The following is a 24064-nucleotide window of genomic DNA, read 5'->3' on the forward strand; positions in this document are numbered from 1 at the left end:
GCCCCAGCTGCCGCAGCGGCCGCAGCACGCGCGCCTGTTGCTTTTCTATGAGTTTTGTTTTGATTTTGTTCGATCCAAACATCAACAGCAGCCCCTTGTAATCGCACAGCGGAACAAAAAACTACCGGAATTGATTTCCGATCGCACATAACTATTACAAAATACCCGGAACAATTACAAAAAAATAGATCTAATACAAAACTAATTTTGTAAAATCTATTCTAACACGATCAACCCTCGTGTAAATTACAACCACGATTAAACTACGTGGAAACCAAAACAAAAATTAACCACGATTAAACCACGTGAGATCCAAACACATAATTAAAATATACATGGCCATAATAGTGGATTAACAACATGCATCAAAACCAATACAAGCAAAACACTATATACACGCATATATAATTACGACATGGACATTATATCATAAAACGTAGAACCCATTACCAGGCTCTCGATACCAATTGTTAGGAACCACAGACTTAGGGTGTTACTACGTTTTACGATAAAGATTACGAAAAGAGGATTACCTTGTTAATGGTTGATTCCACGCTCTTCTATTGTATTCCCAAATTCCCTTGAGCGAAGTGTGGCCTCCGTCTTCTCAAGTTATCCTCTCTTCTTGCTCCTTGGTGGCTACAATATGTTTTCACACAATCGCCAAGCAAGAAGAGAATAAGAATATATATAGGCTACAATAGGGACCATGGATAATTAGGTTGGGCTTTCTAATTACATCTTGAGCCTAGCCCAATGTAATTAAATATTAATTTAATCCACTAAAGAATTAATATTTGCACTACCTTTCCTAATACCGTAATTTAATTAATTCGGTTTCAATATTATTTGCTTATTAAATTCCCCATGTTTAAAATATCATATGTCCATTAATTAAATAAATTACTGATAATTTATTTAATTAATATCTTTTATCCTTGATCATCCACTCAACCTTTATTTAATTATACCAGAATAAATTCCACCTGCAGGGTTTCACATAATTAAATCTTTTTGAGCTTTCAAGGGGACATCATTAACCCGAATATCATCAGGACATGGATTCCTTCAATAAATAATATCCACCATGTATATAATTCCATCACCCAAAATATAATGATATAATTCAAAAGAATTATTTCATATATAAATCAAAGCATGTAAATAATATACACGTGTCAATTACTATTTCCGGATTAAGAACCTAAGCATTAATAATAACATAGAATCTTAGTTCTCCTTCTTAATCAGTATTAAAGGAACAATTCTAAATTTGATCATGTTCAATATACACAAAGTATACTAGTATTATTTATTAGTCAATATAAACTAATCTAAATAATACTACAGCCATACCAGTGGATTGTCCAACACCACCTGTGCTCTGAACCTTATTATATTATATAACCGTATTTAACAATCTAATATTCTGTATCCCATTTGATACTAGATTGTTCACAATATATAATATTAGACAACATGTAAACATTCAAATGATTCTCAAATAAACTGGCCAGAAATAAATGTACATACTTCAAATAAATATTTTCAGTATACACTAACATCTTGTGCCATAGCCAACTTTCATCTTGACTTGCTTTACTGAGAAGACAAGTTACAGATTCTGCTTTAGTCGAGTTGAAGTCAGCTAGGTACACATTTCCTCTTCTCACACCAATGAGAACCACTTTGTTGTTTTGATTATTAGTAACAACACAGGCTTCTTTGTTGAAGGTTACTGAGTTGCCTTTGTCACAAAGCTGGCTGATACTCAACAGATTGTGTTTGAGACCATCCACTAACGCAACCTCTTCAATGATGATATTGTCCTTTGTAATCAAGCCATATCCCACAGTATAACCTTTGTTGTCATCTCCAAAAGTGATACTTGGGCCAGCTCTCTCCTTAAACTCTGTGAGTAGGGTAGAATCACCAGTCATGTGTCTTGAGCAGCAACTATCCAAGTACCAAAGATTCTTTCTGTTTCCCTGCACACATCAAAATCAAATCAAGTTGATTTTGGTACCCAAGTTTCCTTGGGTCCTGCCTTGTTAGCTTTCTTCTTCTGTTTCTTAGGTCTTAACTCATTTGACTTAGGAATTTCAGATTCTTCCTTAGTCATTTGGGTTGGGCCTTTGAAACCATTTCATGCAACAGAGTTATCATGTATATTATGGCTAACAGGAAATGACATGCTTGGTGCAAACATGTTATTCCAGTAAGGCATGTTAAATGGCATTTGAGGCATATTGTATGCATCATAATATGGATTAGGTGCAAATGGCATATAAGCAAACTGTGCATTCATGTTCTATGTAGGCATAGCATTAACAGGCATGGGAGGCATGGCATTCATGTTAGGAAATTGAGGCTGAACAGACTTGGGAGTAGGCATGGAAGATTTGCAATTAACAGACAAATGATTTATACTACCACACTTGACACAGATTTTTCTAGGGGCATATTTATCAGGTGTGTAGTTATTGTGTTTGTTAATCCCTACTTTACCATTCCTATTATTTTTCTTTTTAGTATCTGTTTTTACCTCTATTTTCTCAAGTCTGTCACTTAACTGTTTGACAGTCATGTGACCAACATTTGCCTTTTTCCCTTTCTTTGCTTGACTTGACTCTCCTGAAACAAAGTTCTTGGAAACAGACCAATACTTATCATTTAGCTTGATTAATTTGGCTTTGCTAATGGGTTTGCTTACAGCCGACGGATGAGGATTTTTATCATTCGACGGATAACACTTTTTGTTATCCGACGGATAGTCCTCATCATCCGTCGAGTCTACATCTGTTAGCAACCCATCTACCAAAAATAGGTTCTAGTTTCTCTTTATTCTTTTTCCAGGCTTCATCACAAAAAGACTCAATTCCTTGAACTTTGGTGATTTGAGCATGAACATCCCTGGATGTTTTCCATGCTTTAATCACCTCTTGTTCACGCTCGAGCTGCTTCTTCAAAATTTCTTCCTTTTTCAAGGACTCAGTTAATTCCTCCTTGGCAATCTTACACTCAATTTTTAGTTTCTCAAACTCAACAAACTGAGACTCAAGCACATTATTCCTCTCACTTAAAAACAAGTTGGTTTCTTTGATTTTAGCATTTTCTTTAGTGAGAGACTTAAGTGTAACACGCAAATGATACAATTCTGTAGACATGTCATTTATTGCATCATTACACAGCTTTAGATAAATGTGCAAGGTTTGTAGTGATTACCTGATTGCTTGAGGAACTTGTCTCTGTTTCATTAGACTTGGCCATAAGGGCTAGATTGACATAGTTGACATCTTCATCTTCATCCAAACCATCAGCTGCCCAGTCATTCTCTTGTGTAATAAAAGCCCTTTCCTTTTGTTTGAGTAGATCAAAGTATTTTTGCTTATAATCCACAGACTCAAACCTTTTCTTACTGGAATCTGACTTTCTACACTCATTTGCAAAATGCCCTGCCAAGCCACATTTGAAACATTTGAATTTTGACTTATCCACCATGTTTCTATTTGGCTTGGCTGCTCCAAAGTTCTTCTTGAACTTGAGCTTGGCAAATCTTCTTGAAAGAAATGCTAGGTGCTCATCAATGTCCTCCATATCATCATGGCTCAATGAATCTTCACTTTCTGCAGCTAGCCCCTTACCCTTATTCTCACAGACCTTTGAAGTTGATTCTACAGCTTCCATCTTCACTTCCTTCTCCTTTTCCAGATCAGCAACTAGTGCAATGGATCCTCCTTTCTTCTTTCCTCTCTCCATTCTTTCATCCGGCTCTATCTCAAGCTCATAGGTCTTCAGAATGCCATACAGTCTCTCCAAAGTAAACTCCTTATAATCTTGTGAGTTTCTCAATGAGACTGTCATTGGTTTCCATTCCTTTGAAAGAGATCTGAGAAATTTCAGATTGGAGTCTTTAGTCTGATAGACTCTTTCATGCAACTTAAGAGCATTTAGTAGTTTTTGGAATCTACTAAAAATGTCAGTGAGTGACTCACTTTCTTCATTGTGAAAATGCTCATATTGCTGAATCAGGAGCTGCATTTTATTTTCTCTTACTTGCTCAGTGCCATCACAAATTATCTGTATTGTGTCCCAAACTTCCTTGGCAGTTTTACAGTTGATGATGTTATCAAACATGTCTGCATCAACACCATTGAACAGAATGTTCATGGCCTTTTTATCTTTCCTGACTTGTTCAATGTCAGGATCAGACCATTCATGCCTTGGCTTTGGAACAGATGGCTCATTTCCTGTTGCAGCTCTCATTGGAATATGAGGGCCTCTTTCTATGCAGTCCACATAGGCCTCATCTTGAGAAAGCATATGAAGATGCATCTTTACCTTCCAATGATGGTAATTATCTTTATCAAGAAAAGGAATCTTGACTCCAACATCTTTCTTGTTCATCTTGCTGAATTGTTTTGATCTTTAAACTCTTTGTAGATTAAGAGCTTGCTCTGATACCAATTGTTAGTCCCTTAACAATATAGCAAGAATTACAGAAGGGGGGTTGAATGGAATTCTTGAACCTTTTTCTTGAAATAAAAATGTTCAACTCGATTATAGATATATTTGTTTTGATTAGCACAATGCGGAATGTAAACTTAATTGAATCAAAACATAAGTAATTAAAAACAAGAGTCTTTAAAAACTTTCTGGTGGATTTAAACAATTCCACCAGAGATATATATAATATATCGAGGGGACTCTGTGTGCAGAAATGCTCACAGCTGCTTACAAATGAAACTACTGAGAATACATGAAATGCTAATGATTCTGCTTACAAAGATTTCTCTGTTTTGTGTTTCTCAGCTATCTCGGTTATTTTTCTATTTTCTAACTTGGTTTATATAATACCAAGATTACAAAGTCAAAAAGACTGAACAAATATAAAATCTAACAGTCTTAAGCTTTGCTGCTTTTCGTCCTCTATTACCCAGTTAATGGGCTTCCACAGTGTGTTTGTATACATCTCGACGGCTGTGTGTCAGCTTTCACTGTTCAACTGCTGTTTGAATTTTTCATATGATCATCCGTCGACTTTCAGAACATCCGTTGATGATTTAATTGATCATCCGTCGACTGCTATATTAAACATCTGTTGATAGTCATTTGATCATCCGTCGATGGCTTTGTTAATCATCCGTCGGTAGCTATTTTGGCACTTGACTCTATATCACTTATGCAGAATTACAAGACATCATTTATGTATAATTGATCAACCTATTCTGCATATCTAGTTAAAGTCAACATGACTTATATGCTACTACAGATTCTATACAAAGGTGCATACATAACTATGCTACAAACTTATTATTACATAAGCTACTCACTCGATGGATAATAAGTTAATCATCCGTCGGGACTATAATGAGTTATCCGTCGGGACTATAATTCTTATCCGTCGAGTGCTACATAATTTCACTAAGTAAAATCTACTTAGATGTTTTCTTTATGAAATCATCAAGTACACAACATATGCACAACATAACTCTTCCTTCTCATATGATTTGAATATAGAGAGGAAATTATTGATGCCATGATAAAGTAGTGAATCTCTATAGTGATTGTGATAAACCCTGATATTACTCCCTGTGATAACTTGATATCGATCCCTATTCTAACCTTTATAGTAACCTTGTTGATTCATACCCTGATTACCTTACTTATTTCCTTTGTTATGATCTCGTAAACCCCAAGAGAACCTTTATAAACTTTCCTACTTATTATTTTGATTAACCCAGATTCTTCGATAACCCGTGAACCTTATTATGTATTGATCTTTGGAACTGTTCTAATTTGGAACTAGTATACTCTGTTGACCATTTGATCAAGATCTTTTATATTGATCCCTGTTTACTTCCGATTCGTTAACTTTCCTTGAATTCTTGAATTAAACTTAGTTCATACCCTGAGAAGGATCCATCTGAGAACAGTGAGGCCCCTATGCATGTTTCTCCCCTGTGATCAGATCCGGAGACCCCAACCATTGAGCAAGAGTCTGCTATGCATGTGCATGTGCCTTTCAGTGTTGGTGGCAAGTTGGGCCAAAATTGAGATTTTATTTACTCTTGTATTCCTGAGTTGAGAGCTTTGGTGGATAGGCTAGCTCGTGAGTCTAGGCAGTAGATGTCGGTGCTGGAGGATGAGTGGAGAGTTTGTATTCAGATGGTGGAGCAGATTGCCCAGAAGAGGTTGGATGAGGGACCATCTTCTAGTGATTCTGATGCTGAGACCCGGAGAGTGCATAAGATCATTCGTTGGATGCTGACAATGTTGAGGGAGATTCTTGATGGTTAGTGAGGTTGTGAGTTCAGACGGGACATCTGGTGGAGCCCGTGGTTGTTATGTTGTGATTTCTTTTCAGCACCGGTAGGCTTTAAGATACTTGGTCAGATGTTGGGATCCCTTTTTCTTTTCATGTTGTATTGTATATCAGAACTTATTAATGGTAGTAGTAGTTAGGTAAAAGTTGGGGGTAGATAAGGGGATATTTTCCAGTTTTTCCTCTTTTTAACCCTGTTTTATTATTGTACCTTATGACAGTACATGTTCTACTTGAACCTTTTTGTCTATGTACCTTTGAATCATTAAATAAACCATGCATCTTATTTTACATTGTGGACCTTGGAATTTTCATAAACTATTCTGCATACCATGTTTCCAAGTAACCGTACTTAATATCCTGTGAAAACGTACTTTGTATCATGTGATAACTTTAACCGATGAGTGAATTATGTAGTAATAGGATTACATGCGCAACTGGGTAAAACTTAAAACCTGCAAAGCTATTTTTAAAAGAGTCTCTATTAATATGTATGTCATGCTATCGTATTGCTAAATAATTGCTTAATCAGGTTTGTAAAAAATGGTCACTTCACCAAATCACCAAGAAGAAGAAACTCAAACCCAAGGTCAAGAACAAAACCAAGATACTCCTATGACGAACCGACTCTTTCAACTTTTGTAACAACCCTCAGCCCCTAAAGTCGGTAATTTCAAGCATTTTCAATCCATACATCCCCCAAAGTTTGTTGGATTTCCAGATCCGATCAAAGCTCAGTCTTGGTTGAGAGAAATGGAGAAGGCTTTTGAGTTAGCGGAAGTCAGGAATGATACGAAGGCGCAGTACGTAAGTTATTATCTTAAGGATGAGGCTAGTTACGGGTTAAATATCAAATTGGCCACTCAATAAACTTCGATATCTCAAATTCACCACTAAAAAATTTGGGGTCTCATTTAAAATACATTAAAAGACACAAATATCATCCGTACCACTACGTCCTGAAACTAACGGATAGTTTACTGACGCCGTTTTCCACGTCAACATAACGGCTAGTTGAGACAAATCAGCACCCAGCTGGCTCCTACATGTCTCCAAGTCAGATATAACGGGCATATTCCCCCTCACCCCAGCTATATATATGTGTGCAAAAAGGATGAGGGGGAATATATATATATATATATATATATATAGCTGGGGTGAGGGGGAATATGCCCGTTATATCTGACTTGGAGACATGTAGGAGCCAGCTGGGTGCTGATTTGTCTCAACTAGCCGTTATGCTGATGTGGCAAACGGCGTCAGTAAACTGTCCGTTCGTTTCAGGACGTAGTGGTACGGATGATATTTATGTATTTTAATGTGTTTTAAATGAGACCCCGAATTTTTCAGTGGTGAATTTGAGATATCGAAGTTTATTGAGTGGCCAATTTGATATTTAACCCGGCTAGTTACTGGTGGGAATCTTCCAAGGCATTGCTTGAAAAATAAGTTGTAATCTGGGAAAAGTTTACAGAGATGCTTTTAGAGAAGTATTTGCCAAGTTATATGCAAGACTAGTTGGAAATGAGGTTTCTGAATCTTAGACAAGAAGACATGACAGTGGAATATGAAGTGAAGTTTTCAGAGTTGGCCAGATTTGTGCCTGAGTACGTGAATACGGAAGCTAAGAAGGCCAAAACATTTCAACAAGGACTTAGGCCTTGGATTCGGAGTCAAGTGGATCTTTTGGAGATAAGGACTTACGTTGATTTGGTACAGAAAGCGTTGATTGTAGAAGGAGAAAGAGAAGCAACTAAGAGGAAAAATGAAGGGAAGAAGAGAAAGTCTGAGGAATCTGAATAAGATCAAGGAAGTCTCAAGTTTGGAGGAAAGTTTGGGAGGAAGTTGGAAATCAGAACCAGAAGTTTCATAAGTTCAAGCCCGGGAATGGAAATCAGAAGAATCGTTTCCAGAAGACGGGACAATCAATGAAGGATAATAGACCCCAGATTCAGGAATGTAAGATTTGTGGAAAGCGACATCCGGGGAGGTGCAATAAGCTAAATGTGACGTGCTTCAAGTGTAACCAGAAAGGAAACTACTCAAGGGAATGTCCAAGATGTGCAGGAAATCCAGAGATGACTTGTTTCAAGTGTGGGAAGGTAGGCCATATGGCAAGGAACCGTAAGGAGCCTGTTCAGAAGGCGAATGTGTTTAGGATTGCTGGACCACCACCGGCACCAGCAACCCAATCAAGGGCAAGGAAATTCAACATGACTATGAAAGATGCAGTGCAGAATGCGAATGTGGTAGCATGTTCGCTTGTCATAAATTCAGTAGAAGTCAAAGTTTTAATGGATTCTGGAGCTACTAGATCTTTTATTGCTGAAAGTGTTATTGACATATTAAAGTGCATTGCGTACCCACTTAAACCCAATTTGATTATAGAAGTAGCAAATTAAAAAAGAGTTACTGCCAATAGAATTTGTCCCAATTGCGATATGGTTATGACTTAATACCTTTTAGGTTAGGAGAAATTGACGTTATATTAGGGATGGATTGGTTGTCAAACCACGATGCGCAAATCGAATGTAAAAGCAAGAAAGTGAAATTAAATTCCAAGGATGGAGTTGAGGTGATATTCAGAGGAAAGAGGCAAGAGAGGAAGTTTCTAACGGCTATCCAAACGAAGAGATTGTTACGTCAGGGATGCAAACTGTATTTGGCTCATGTAAAAGATGTAGAGGCGGAATCCTTAAGAATTAAAGATATTCCAGTAGTTAAAGATTTTCCCGATGTGTTTCCAGATGAATTACCTGGACTACCTCTGGATCAAGAGATTGAGTACATGATCCATTTAGCTCCTGGAATGGAACCAGTTTGGAAAGCTCCATATCGAATGGCACATGTCGAGATGAAGGAATTAGCGACACAATTGCAAGAGTTGTTTAACAAAGAAGTATTTCGCCTGAGTGTATCCCCGTGGGGTGCACTAGTGCTATTCGTAAAGAAGAAAGATGGAAGCATGAGATTATGTATCGATTACCGCGAATTGAATAAGGTAACTATTAAAAATAAGTACCCTCTACCGCGAATCAACAATTTATTTGATCAGCTGAAAAGAGCTACCTATTTCTCGAAGATTGATTTAAGATATGGGTATCATCGACTAAAGATCAAGGTGGAAGATATACCCACGACCGGATTTCGAACGAGATATGAACACTATGAATTCTTGGTAATGGATTTTGGTTTGACGAATGCACCAGCTGCATTTATGGAACTCATGATCGAGTGTTCAAGCAATATTTGGACAAATTCGTAATAGTGTTTATTGATGATATCTTGATATACTCCAAGACGGAGGCAGAACATATGGAACATTTGAGGATTTCCTTAGAGATATTAAGAAAAGAGAAGTTATACACGAAGTTTTCAAAATGTGAATTTTAGCTAAAAGAAGTTCAGTTTCTCAGAAATGTAGTCAATAGTGAAGGTATCAAAATAGATCCTGCAAAGATAGAAGTTGTGATGAATTGGGATAGGCCAAAGACTCCCACGGAAGTAAGAAGTTTTCTCAGATTAGCAGGATATTATAAAAAGATTTTTCTAAAATTGTTGTTCCACTGATTAAGTTGACAAGAAAGAATGAGAAGTTTGTTTGGACGGATAAGTGTGAGGAAAATTTTCAAGAACTAAATAGGAGGTTAGTAACGGCACCAGTATTAGTTCTACCCGATGAGAAGGGTGAATTTGTCATCTACAGCGATGCGTCTTATAAAGGACTAGATTGTGTGCTAATACAACACGGAAAGGTAATAGCTTATGCATAAAGGCAGTTAAAGCCGCATGAGCAGAAGTATCCTACGCATGATTTGAAATTGACAGTAATTGTATTTGCTCTTAAGATTTGGAGGCACTATTTATACAGGAAAAAGTGTGAGATCTCACAAGAGCTTAAAGTATATATTTACGCATAAATAATTGAACATGAGGCAAAGGAGATGGTTGGAATTGATCAAAGATTATGACTATACGATAAGTTATCATCCCAGAAAGACGGATGTTGTAGCGGATGCGTTGAGCCACAAGGAAAGGTTTAATGTGTTGACTTTGTCCGAAGAGTTGATCAAGGAATTTGAGAAGTTGGAAATTGAAGTACGAGTTCCAGAACTTGGAAATGAACTAGTGTATGAAATGACATTTCAGTCAGAGATTTTGGAAAAGATTCGATGTTGTCAAGAACAAGTGATGAATCACGAAAAGGACAAATTGACAGGAGAAAAGGTTAGAGCTTAAAAGGATAAGAAAAGAATATACCGTGTTGGATCACGTATTTGGATTCCTAACGTTGTGGAACTAAAGCACGAGATTTTGCATGAAGCGCATAACTCAAGGTTTTCGGTTCACCCTGGAAGTACGAAAATGTACAAGGATTTGAAAGAGTGTTATTGGTGGCCAAACATGAAAAAGAAAATTGCGGAATGGATAAGTAAATGTTATATGTGTCAAAGAGTAAAAGCGGAATATAAGCGGCCGAGTGGATTGCTTTAGCCACTGGAGATACCCTAATGGAAATGGGAGCATATCGCAATGGATTTCGTGATAGGATTGCCAAAGACCAAGTTTAATCATGATGCGATTTGGGTAATAGTCGATCGACTGACAATGTTAACGCATTTCTTGCCTATCAACGAAAGATTCTCATTGGAAAGGTAGGTCAAGATGTACCTGGATGAAATCGTGATGCGTCATGGAGTACCGGTGTCTATCGTATCCGATAGAGATCCGAGATTTAACTCAAGATTTTGGCGACAATTTTATGATCATTTGGGAACTAAGTTGAAAATGAGTACGGTGTATCATCCGCAGACTGACAGACAAAGCGAAAGGACTATTCAAACGATAGAGGATATGTTGACAACCTTTGCATTGGATTTCAAAGGGAATTACGACGATTATTTGCCATTGATTGAGTTTTCCTACAATAATAGTTATCACGCGAGTATTGGCATGCCGCCTTACGAGGCATTGTGTGGAAGGAAATGTATATCTCCTACGTATTGGGATGAGGTTGGCGAGCGCAAACTAATTGGTCCAGAACTAGTGCAATAAACGAGCGAAAAGGTGGAAATAATTCGTAAAAGGTTGGTATATGCTCAAGATCGACAAACAAAGTATGCAGACTAGAGTCGAAAGGAGGTACTATTCGAACCCGGAGACAAAGTGTTGTTACAGATATCTCCATGGAAAGGTTTCTATATTCAGGAAGAAAGGAAAGCTAAGTCTCAGATATATTGGGCCATTCAAATTAGTAAAGTAAGTCAGAAAAGTGGCATACGAGTTATCGTTACCTCCGCAAATACAACATCTTCATAACGTGTTTCACGTCTCTCTTCTTAAGAAGTATAATGATGATGCTAGTCATGTGATCGAGTTAGAGCCAGTGGAAATTCAACAAGATCTTTCATATGTGGAACAACCAGTGTGAATCTTAGATCGAAAAGAGAAAGCGCTTAGAAATAAAGTGGTGCCTTTAGTTAGAGTTTTGCGGAGAAATCCTAAGATAGAGGAATCAACTTGGGAATTCGAAAGTGAAATACGAGAGAAGTATCCTCATCTATTTGCTTAGACTAGATTCTGAGGATAGAATCCTTTTAAGGGGGTAGATTGTAGCGACTGAGAATTTCGCGACGTCATTAAGTGAATAAAGTATAGTTTTGTATAGTAATTGTGCATTTATGTAGATAAATAAAAGGTTAAATGATTTTGTGATTAAATGTTATTGTTGTATAATAGTAACTGGGAACGTAAAGTAACTCGTTCCAGTTTGATGAGTCAGCTAAGGGATTAAGATGTGTTGTCGGGCCGTCAAGTTGAACGGGACCCATATTAAAAGGGATTAAAGTGTTTAAGAGTGTGAATGTGAATTATATTTGATGATCTTGTGTTTCTGCATGATATTTGAAGTATATGTGTTCAAATTGGCGTTCAGTGGTATTTTAACTGATTTTAACTGATTTTATTGATCTTTAATCATTTTTATAAAGTTATATAAATGTGATTAAGGTGTAAAATTTGTTTTATTGCCTTTAAAATAGTCCAAGGGACTTTTTAAAATTATTAATGGGATTTATGTGGATGCTTTGATATTTTAAATGATTTTATAAAGTTTAAATTCTATTATTTGGGGTTATTTGTGAAAATCTATATCAAATAATCTATTCGCTCAAAAATTTATTTAAAAATATGGGGAAAGAGCTAAATGCATATTATTTAATTTAAAAATAGTATTGGTACCGTTGATAAGTGGAATTTATATCCACTTAGAACGCTTCGTAAAGGCTCGAATTGGTGATTTGTACTCAAGTTATTTGTGTTTTTGATGTGTTTTGTAGTGTTTTGCATTTCAGGGTATATTTGGAAGAAGGAATAGATTTTACATTGTTTCTATGCTAAGGGTGTTAGGATGGAGCCTCGGGAGTTAGCATGAAAGAAATCAGCAATTGAAGTCAAGGAAACAAGAAAAATTAGAATTTCCAGAAGGTCAGGGCGGCCGCGCTAGGTTTGGGCGTGGTCGCGCTCATTTGTCAGAAACTCAGGGCGGCCGCACTTGATTTGAGGGCGGCCGCGCTATGTTGAATTTCAGGAATCCTGATTCTACTATAAGATTGATTTGTTGGACTCCTGATCTGTTGGGATGGTATTTAAAGACTTTTAAAAGACGTTTTTCATATAGAAGAAGAAGAAGAAGAAGGAGAGAGCAGTAAGAAGACCTAATAGCACAATACAACGAAGGAGAAGAATATCATATTTTTACTTGTGATTTTTTGCTTAAGTTGTAACGTTGGATGCTTGTTTTTTTATTCGTTTGAACCTTAGACTCTTGTTAACATACTTTTGATTATTATTCAGTTTATAAAGATCTAGTTTTTATACCATGCTTTCATTGGAACCCATGGTTACGATGAGTTCGGTTATGAACTAATCGTTATCGTGGGGTTCTAACGGATTTACTTATGGATTTCTATTGTTAATTTGTTTCGATATCTTGGTGTGTGGTGATTGATTGATATCCTAGTATTAGTTGTACTTATTCATCTTATGTGCGTAGCTAACATATAAGATAGCGTGTTAATCTCTATTCAAACGAAAGTGAATATAGAGGTTTAGAACTTGCCATGCTAGCATAGGTTCATGTATAATTGTTATGCATGATTCGTAGGTAATTTTAACCATCTTACTTTTCCTATGTAATCACGATAGATAACTTATTCATTAAACCTTTATGTTGTCAAATTCTATAGACATATAGGATCTCAACATAATTGGTGTCTATTCAGCTTCTATCTCTTTTGTGGATGTCTGGTTGTAGGGTATTCGTACAACAAAAGTTGGCGTTTATTAGTTTCGTGTTATCTAATTAGTTGTCATCACCATTGCATGCTAAGGTTAAGAACAATGACTTTGAATGAAGTAGTAATGAAGTTAGAATCCCATGTTTGTCTCATATAGTTAAATCAACATTTTAATCTCTTAGTTATTTGCATGTTAGTTAATATTTTAGTTAATCAACAACCCTAAGTGTTAATTGTCTCAGCAGTGAAGTATAATCACACATTGATGCATAGGTGGACATTCTGAAATTAACCTAATCAAGTCTCTGTGGGAACGAACTAGAAAGTATTCTATATTACTTGCGAACGCGTATACTTGCGTGTAATTTTAGCGCGTGTTTTCGCCCTAACAACCATTTTAATATATATAAAGCCATTCTATTTGATTATTTGGAGTTTATTGGATAATGAGAATAAAAGAGGAAAATGGAAATAAAATTATAAATTGATTGGAGTTTGCAAATGTCCAAAATACCCCTGCCAAGTGTGGCTATATAAAGCCACTTCCTCCCCCTCTCTTTTCTTTTCACCCGGCCACTCCTTCTTTCTTCTTTCTTTTTCTTTCTTTCTCTCCCTCTCTCTCTCCCGGCTTTTTCTCTCTCGGTATAAACTCTCTCTCTCTCTCTCTCTCTCTCTCTCTCTCTCTCTCTCTCTCTTATTTTCTTCCAAATCCTCCATTAAAATTCAATCTTATTCTAAGATTTGAGTTCCTTGTACTCTAAAGATGCATATACATATTTGCATGTGTGTGTTGTGTGTGTGTGTTGTTCGATTTTATCAAAAACCATTCGATTCTTAAGTTTGTAGTTGTTTTTGAGTTTGATTCTTTGCAAGGAAGTGATGAAAGGTTATGCATGTTAGTTATCTTGAGTAATTGATGGATAATCAGTGGTTTTTGGTTGGACACCCTCGAATGAGGAAACCTCCGAGAAGCCACCGCCACCGGCGATAAACTCCGGTGAGTCGGTGGTGAGCTATGATGCCTTGCTGAGCTCTAATAGATTAAAAGAAATCAGTTAGATGGATGCATGTTGAGTTTTGAAAGGAACCGAATGTTATTTTTGGTTTATAAATAATTGGGTTGAATTATTTATTAAATTAGATGATCATTTATGTTTAAGTTCTAAGTTATGTGCTTAAATGGAGTATATTGTTGATTTGAGTTTGTTTTTGAGTTATATATCACATGCATGTCAAGATTTAGCTTTGCATGTAACTAATTTAGACTCAAAAGGATTAAAAAGATTGGTTATATCTAGAATAATGGATTAGTACTTTTAAAAGATGAGTTTGGTTATAGAGTTTGAGTTTCTAAGGATTTTTTGTTCGAAATTTTGATGGTGAGGTTCGGTTTTTTTTAAAAAAAATGGTTTGAATGGGTGGTTTTGACTAGAAATAAAGTTTATGCTTGATTCTTGAACTTGCATGTTGATTGTTGCTAATTGAGATATGATTTTTGAACTTGCATGTTGGTTTTGTTACTTGCATGTCGATTATCCGAAAAGAACTTACTTGGTATGCTTTATTTTGGTTCGAATTTTGATAAGCAAAAAGAGAAAGAGATGTTTTCATGTCGTAATGTTCGAATCAATGATTAATTGCTAAATGTTAAGTATAGTTATGATATTAAGGGTGTATGAGTATATCGTATTATGTGTTACGTGATTATACTCGAGTACATAAGTTAAGTGATATCGCGACTTTGGGTAATTGTTAGAAGTTCTAAGAAACGTCGAGAGTGGATTAAGTAGCTAATTAGGGGTTCTGTTTTGGATTGTAGATTCGGATAGCGGAGGCATTCAGGCTAGGAAAGGGAAGGATATTTTAGGTGGCAGTAGCTCAGTTCTGTCAAGCAGGAAAGCAATTTAAGGCAAGTAACTCTTCCTTCTCATATGATTTTAATATAGAGAGGAAATTATTGATGCCATGATAAAGTAGTGAATCTCTATAGCGATTGTGATAAACCCTGATATTACTCTCTGTGATAACTTGATATCGATTCTTATTCTAACCTTTATAGTAACCTTGTCAATTCATACCCTGATTACCTTACTTATTTCCTTTGTTATCTTATGATCTCGTAAACCCGAAGAGAACCTTTGTAAACTTTCCTACGTATTGTTTTGATTAACCCAGATTCTTCGATAACCCGTGAACCTTATTATGTATTGATCTTTGGAACTGTTCTAATTCGGAACTAGTATACTATGTTGATCATTTGATCAAGATATTTTATATTGATCCATGTTTACTTCCGATTCGTTCACTTTCCTTGAATTCTTGAATTGAACTTAAGAATAATTTTCGACTTGAATGAGTTCGAATGATTTCATATTCTTGGTAATATGAACTTACTCAACTTTTCTTACTTCCAACACAAAGGTTGTCCAAATGAATTTATGATGGATTGGATTGAGACTTAAGAGACTAATGGGACTAGTCCAATCACATAAGAGGCTAGCGGGGCTAGTCCAACATAAGGCTGAAATAATGTAATAGGTACCATAACGACCAGATGGAAGTCAGTACGGGCTGATCACCCGTATTATTTTAAAAGATGGATATTCCAATCAAGGGTTCCTTTATGTTTTGTAAAAGAGTAAATATCATAATTTCTTAAGCAGTTTGCTTCTTTTAATGAGAGGAAATGAAATGATTTGTATTTTTAATAAAGTTATGAAATCTGCAAACCCTGTCAACTTAATTAGTTATTGAATCTCGAAACTTGATTAACAGTTTCTTTCATTTGAGAAACTCTTTTATAATTCTTCTAATGATTTGTGATGAATGTCGGCTTTCTCCCAATCTTGAGCCTTAAATCCTGAAAGCCTGAAACCTTTTTTTATAACCTTTGCTTAGCCAATCGCAGAAAACTGCCACCTAGATAATGTAGAATGCCTCAGATATTGATATTAGTATTGTGATATAGAACTGTTTATATAGTTACTTGTTGAGCTTCTTTGCTCATATATTTGTTTTAATCTAACCATGGCAGTTAAGCAAGAATATGGTCAGACTTAGGCGTACCGCTTGCAAGAGCGTTCCTGGCGGTATCTACCGTGTTTTCCAGATGCCAGAGCAGGTAGCTGTTGTGTGTGTGAGAGAGCAAGCGTGTTAGTTGGAATGGTTTTTCTAGTCGGTTCAGATACAATAGGTTATCTATCGTTTCCATGTCGGAATCAAATAAATTTGATCTTAATTACATTTTGGGTTGTAATATATTTATTCTGGTTGGTAGTTGTAATCTTATCTCATACTTAATCATGTTTATATCATGTTATTATTTAATCGGAGTTTATTATATCTGCTATTGTATATTAGTTTAATGGTGTGTGGGTCCTCATTTTTTAACCCCGAGATTGAGGGCGTCACAAAAACCATATGGATATATTTTCACGAGTTATAGAGCTAGTTTTCTTTTAAATTAGAAAATATACTCTTTATTAATAAGCGCTGCCATATATTATTTAAACAAAAAGAATATCAGATTAACAAATTTTGGTGCTTAATAGATAATAATAATATAATTATTTCAATAATTTTGTTTTAACACGAATTAACTTATGTAAACTTTGTTTTATATTAGCTAGTGTTCATCCAAACCTCGATTTATTTTATATCGAAAAACATACTTTTTATTTATAAGTAAAATCATGTTTTATAAGACCATAAAAATACCAAGTTTTTCAAATTTTGTTACTCACTAGATAATTATATAATTATTTTTATTATTTTATATTATTATATCCAAACTATTAATAATTGACTTATATTCTATGTATAATTTATTTTCTAGTAGCTACTTAGTGTTTATTTAAGAATCGATTTACCCTTAAGTTGAATTTTTTTAAACAATAATAAAGTTATAGTGAATAGTTTTCTTGATATTTGTTTAATTTCAAACTGAAAATTATACGTTTAGCAATTGTATTTGTTAGTATTCATCCCATTGTCAATTTAATTTTAGCTTGCAAAATATTTTTTATCAATAATTATAAACAATATTGAAAAAAAATATTTATCAAGTCATATTAAATTATAGTAAATTATCTAAAATAACAAATATATTTGGTTACCGCCCTTTTAACAAAAAAATCCTATTAATAATATAGTTAATCTGTTAGATTTTTATTACAAATGAAACCCCTATTTATAGTGAAATTTGATAACTACACATGACACGATTACTTTTAACTAAATAATTTAATAATATTTATTTATTATATATTATCATTATTTTAAATTCCTTACAAGTATTAATTTTTTATGTTATATTAAAATTTTAGTTTCAATTCGTGTTTCGCACGGATTAGGAAATTTAATTTTTTATAAATAATAGTTTGAAATTTTAATTTCGATCAAGTACTTCACCTAGGTTATCAACTGCTATTTAATTTTAAGTGGGACTTGGTAAACTTCAGGACCTGACCCCTTATTTTAATTGTTAACATCCATCCCATGTATACATCAAAAAATCATGCTCCATGTAGTCCGAAACAATATTAAATGGATTTAGGATTCTCATGCGATGTCTATCCATTCAGTCAAAAGTTTGGGTCCTGAGCAGCTGATAATCGTGTAAGATTGTCAAGCTGATAATCTTATAGTCAAAGACTCGGTTACTTGATTGTGCATATCAAAAACATGGATTCATTAACATCCACCAAGTCACAAGTCAATGCAGAGTTTAGAAAAGTTTGAGATTTTGGACCACCAAGTCGGTGTAAACACTAGTACAGAATATTTCCGATTACATTCTCAGATCTCAATATGTACTGCAGTATATTGTTCATGACATCCCAAGATTTTAAGTCTGATTTTCCGCCCTTCCCATTAGAAAGGATCCAAATTTTCTTTCCAAAAATTTAAAAATTTCTCGCCCGTGAAAGTGATAAAAAAAAGGTTTAGAGACTTGGTACCACCCAAAATCATTTCCAAAAAGTTATTGCCAAGGTGTACAACAAGGTCAAAAAATAAGGGATTTTGTTAAGAATTATGTAAAAAAAAACATGAAGAGAATAAGGATCCTAACTTAAAAAAACTTAGTCCTCATTTATTTCGTCGATTTTAAAGTTTCATGTAACTTGAATTTTTTTTAAAACTAAGTTATTGTTATAAGTTATATAGTAATAAAAAAATTGTGTTTGGTTTATTATCACGTACCTAATGATTATGTAGTTAATTTTTGGTAAATATTAAATGATTTCGTATTTACTATCTATTTAACTTGTAGTGATCATGATTGAGCTTGATAACCAAATTCCTATATTTGGTAGGAACTACAAATATAATGGAACTTCAAGTTTTTTTGTCCAATTTAAAATATATTAAACCAAACCGTGTAAGTTTTTATATAATCCATGAACTTTAAGTTACAACGAAACAAACATGAAATTTAAAATTCCTTTATCCAATTTAAAATATATTAAACCTAAGATTTTTATAATCTAAGTAACTCCAAGTTACACAACTGAGTTACAACAAAATAAACTAGGCCTTAGGATACTTTTCTTAAGATCACCACGAATACATGTAAATAAGTAATCCTAATAATTTATTATTAAATATTTATTTACCATATATTTTGCATGTCTTTGAATTAGGAAATTAAACAATTTGATAACAAATATAATATATTTAAGTCAATCATTACCTTCGAAAATTTTCCTTAAAGAAAAATTTATCAGCAAATTACTTACTTTTCTAATTCCAAAACAGGCAAAATATATGATAAATAAATAGTTAATAATAAATTATTAGAATTACTTATATACATGTATTTGATCCTTATTTTTATTTAAAAATGAGGAAATTGCACATAAAGAAATTTAAAAACGAATCAATATGATGAAGGTCATTATCTATTTGTATGAGTACATATTTATTGACAATTCCACATCGGAGCAAGACTTTAAGAAAGTAGGCAGGCACATTTTGAAAATGGTCCATTTAACTGTGAATATTGATTGAATATATTCCATTCGTAGAATCATTTATCATTATCAAGATTTGGTAAGCTGGTGCCAGCTTTCGATGAAATTAACACTCAGACTACTGTACTATTGTAAAGATGCTACTACTACTAAATTTGGTCAAAGAGTTTGAAAAAGAAGAAAGAAGGTTCTCAAGATTGGACCATGTTATAAGGCCACTCTCATTTCCAAAACATTTGTACGCACTAATATGCATATGCTAATCCCGAATTTTTTTCCAGAGAGAACGCAAGTATATTGAGATGATCCTTATTAGATCCGTCCTCGAAACTAAAAACATTAGTAGGGTGGATATAATGAACTGTATCAATACGTTAGTCACTTGAATTATTTGTATCGTGTTAAATACGAATTATTCAAAAAAATTATAAAGTTAAACTCCATTATCGTACTCAAATTTTTTAGTTGAGTTCGAACTCGAGAATAACCCGATCATAATCGTAATAGTGGCTAACCGTGTTAAAACTGTGTCATCCGTACACACACATATACATGAGAACCCAAATCAGACTCTAACCAGTGGTTTGATACTAACCATTGGTTTGGTGAAATGCATTAAATGGTGAGCTCAGAAACGGTGTACAGTGAACAATCATAAGCTTTGTTAGAGACCCACATTTTCAGTTGTCGCATTCTTATCTTTAATTGAGTTTGATAGAGATAGCTGAGATTATATGTAAGTCTTGCAGGTCCCAAATTCTACTATACTTTTGTATCAACAAACTTTTGTAAGTAGTAAAGTTTCCGGTGATAGCAGAACTCAACTACCTTTTTTTGAATTTGAAAAAGGTGAGCACAAAAACTGTTTCAACTAGTGTTTATTTCTCTGTTATCATTGCCTTTCCTGATAACATTTACTTCCCTAGATTCTTGACTGTTAGTGCAGTACTAGTACTGTAGTTTGCATGTTCTTGTGATAGAAAATGTAACTGATTTACATGAATGTGCTTTAGTTTTTAGGGTCCGGGTCCCTGACAAACACATGTTTAATAAGCGTGGTATGGTTGAACAGTAGTTTTTGTACGTGCAGATAGGGGATCCACTTTAAAGTCCTTATTTTCGTGCCTGAGTTTGTGTCTGGATTTGGGTATGTATTCAAATTGTGTGTCATCATGATACCTGCTGTGTTTTGTTTGGTAAAATTTTGAAATTCTTAAGTTTGTTGATTGGAAAACTTGAGAGGGCGTGAAATAAAATATTGGTGGAGGAGTTGTTTAATCTGTTTCTTTATATGACACAAGTTTGTCTTGTAACTAATTTCTCTACGAGGTAGTGTCAGAATAAAAGAGAGAGATTCAAACTTGGAGAAGTGAAAAAACTCAATCTTTAGCTATAAGGTATTATTCTAAGATTCGATGCCTTATGTTAACCTTTTACACCACACCTTGTACTTATTCTCATCACCTCTTTGCTCATAACATGTAAATATTCCAAGTGTCCTCTTCACTTCTCTTTTGCTCCATTTTCTCCGCTACTTATAACTTGTAAATTATTCTCTGTTAATCCATTTTTTTTTTGTGGTGGTTTTTGCTTCGAAAGTGAAGATGGGAAGAGCTACTAGATGGTTGAGAGGCTTGTTGGGGAAGAAGGAGATGGAAAATGTGGATGATTCCAATTTGAGTGACAAGAAAGAAAAGAAGAGGAGGCAGCGTTCTGTGAGGGCTGCTAAAGATTGCGGTGTTGCGGATCAAAGTCGAGTAAAGAATAATGCAAGTGATTCGAATAGGTTGAGATCTTATGCATTTGAGACGGAGAAAGAGCAGACTAGACATGCAATTGCTGTTGCTGCAGCCACAGCAGCTGCGGCTGATGCTGCTGTAGCTGCAGCTCAGGCGGCAATGACTGTTGTAAGACTTACTAGCCAAGGGAGAGGAGCTCTATCTGCTAGTAGCAGGGACAAGTGTGCTGCAATCAAGATTCAGTCTGTGTTTCGAGGTTATCTGGTAATTGAGCTTCATCTCTTTGGTCGATTGTTTCAATACCATCATCTTGATTTAAAACATCTGATGGTTTTAGACAGTAACTAATGTATGATCAATGATCATCCTAGTGTAAAATTATAATTAAACTTTAGAAAAATTTATGAGCTCACTTCAATATCGAAATGTCCAGCATTACTAGTTTAGTCATGCCATTATTTGTTACGACAACGAGTACTCAGATTGTTTATATGATCATATTTTAGTTAGAAATCTCTGAAATTTGGAAGTTCATCCAAAAAAAGTTTTGAATTTTTAAAATGGATCCTCTTTATGTTAGTCTTGGAGGAATCACCTGTTATAGTAGTTAATCGTTCTCTAGTTTTGTTTGTTCCAGTACATTTTCTACCTGTTTAGTTAATTTTGTGTTTTTTTAACTTGCGGCTATCTAATTTTAATGAACTGCCAGTCACGGAAAGCTCTCCGGGCTCTTAAAGGTCTGGTAAAACTACAAGCTCTTGTTCGAGGTTACCTTGTTAGAAAGCGAGCTGCTGCCACTCTTTATAGTATGCAAGCTCTGGTCAGAGCTCAGGCCTCTATGAGATCTCAGAGGGCTCGTCGTTCTTTCATCCAAGATCAGCATTGTCAACCAGTAACTCGACATAGAAAGTCTACCGTAAGCATCAATTAGTATTTAGCCAGTTTTTACTTTTTTTTTCAAACTTGTTGTGCTAATATGTCAATGATTATTATGTTTCTTAGGAGAAATTTGAGGAGAGAAATGAATTTCATAGCAAGAGGTCTTTGGCTTCTTTTGAGACAAAGTATACTGCTTTTGAAGAGAGCCCCAAAAATGTTGAAATCGACACATTCAAGACAAGATCAAGATCCCGCAGGATTGTCACATCTTCATCAGATTCCGGGGAAGACACATATTTCGCAAGTAGCACTTCGCCTGTTCCAAATGCAATTCCTGCTCGTATCTGCATCCCTGATCATCAACATTCTGAAGAATTTGATTGGAATTTCATGGGTGATAAATATAAACTGTCAACTGCTCATAGCACTCCGCGATTTGCTAACTCTGGCTACTTAAACATACCGGCAACACCACCCAAAAGCCTATACGCAGATAGCTTCTTTAGGCCATACTCAAACCACCCTGGTTACATGGCAAACACGCAGTCTTTCAGAGCGAAATTGAGGTCTCACAGTGCTCCTAAGCAAAGGCCGGAACAGGGTCAAAAAAGGATGTCACTCAGTGAAATAATGGCATCAAGATCCAGCTTCAGCGGTGTTAAAATGCAGCGATAGCCAACTTATTGGTTGGATATATACTAGTAGATTTATTTAATAGAGAAGTTGCATTCTCATGAACTTCTTGATTGCTTGGTTCTCCAACTAGTAATAGTGTTGAAAGCAACAGAATATAAGCTTAATGCTTGGTGTAGTTGTACATTATTTGTCAAATTTGTCAAATGTTTGTTTGAAACAGCCCTTCTCAAGAGACGAAAACAAAGTATTCTAGACTTATTTTCATATTTGACACTTTGTTGCATGAAAAAAATTACGACCTCAGTTCTCTTTTTAGGGATATTAAGAAATTGTTAGTTCCATAAATGTTTATATGAATACCCCTCGTTAATACCTTAAAATTAAGAATCCTCGTAAAATATATCTCTTCTATTTTTAATAGCACAGACTGAACTACCCCTATTTTTAATATATGTTTTGTGGAATTGAACTCGAGTTGCTTCATTCTTCTATACTACCACTACACCATATTTTCACATGTGCTTTTTATCAAACACATAATATGTAAGTGTGCTAAAGTAATATTTTATTTAATTTAAAGATAGCTATTTGAGTTCCGCAAAAAAAATGATAGTTACTTAAATATTTGTACAATTAATTTTAAAGAACTGAATTCCAGATATAAAGTTAGGCATAGTACATAAATGAATTATTATCTTATTTATTATTATTTTTTAGTTTGAAAATATATCTCATATATTTTTAACATATTTTTTATTATAAAAAGTAATTAAAATGTACATATATAATTTTTAAAGAAAATATTGAAAATATAATCGCCTATATATAAATAATCTAGATTGATATTAAATATTTAGATAATTTCGAATTATAATGAGTCAATGAATTTTAGTTTATTTTGAATTTGAAATCAGAATTTGGCTCATTGTTCAAAAAATACTCGAAATTTGACTACGTGACTAGCCGAAAAACATTGTCACATTCTACGTTGAGTAAATTAAAATTACTTGTTCGACAAGAATATCTTAACAATAATGTGAATTTTTTTGATATCTTATATTAATATAAATTAATGTTTTTGAGGTATTTATGGGATTAAGTCAATTGATTATTTGTATTAAAATTACTAACTTCACTGGTAGCGCAATAGTGTTTTGGGACTTGTCCCGATTTTAAAAATATTTGAAATTTGATATGAGATCTCACGAGATTTGT

At 34.6% G+C, this 24064-nt stretch overlaps 1 protein-coding gene across 4 annotated transcripts; it reads left to right on the top strand.

Annotated features, from left to right (window-relative positions):
• The first annotated feature begins 19998 nt into the window (after positions 1 to 19998).
• Positions 19999 to 23066, top strand: LOC141723907 (protein IQ-domain 26-like). Of its 4 annotated transcripts, none has more exons than XM_074525857.1 (4): positions 19999 to 20444; positions 21195 to 21598; positions 22044 to 22250; positions 22337 to 23066. In XM_074525857.1, the coding sequence occupies exons 2-4, from the start codon at positions 21200 to 21202 to the stop codon at positions 22886 to 22888; spliced, it is 1158 nt and encodes a 385-aa protein (XP_074381958.1). In that variant the 5' UTR covers positions 19999 to 20444; positions 21195 to 21199; the 3' UTR covers positions 22889 to 23066. The 4 variants fall into 4 exon arrangements, with proteins under 4 accessions (XP_074381958.1, XP_074381957.1, XP_074381956.1 ...); XM_074525856.1 differs by having other exon boundaries at positions 20001 to 20444; positions 21200 to 21598; XM_074525855.1 differs by lacking the exon at positions 19999 to 20444 and adding an exon at positions 20468 to 20992.
• Positions 23067 to 24064: the final 998 nt, after the last annotated feature.

This window comes from Apium graveolens, chromosome 5, assembly GCF_009905375.1.
Source record: "Apium graveolens cultivar Ventura chromosome 5, ASM990537v1, whole genome shotgun sequence".
NCBI lineage: Eukaryota > Viridiplantae > Streptophyta > Magnoliopsida > Apiales > Apiaceae > Apium > Apium graveolens.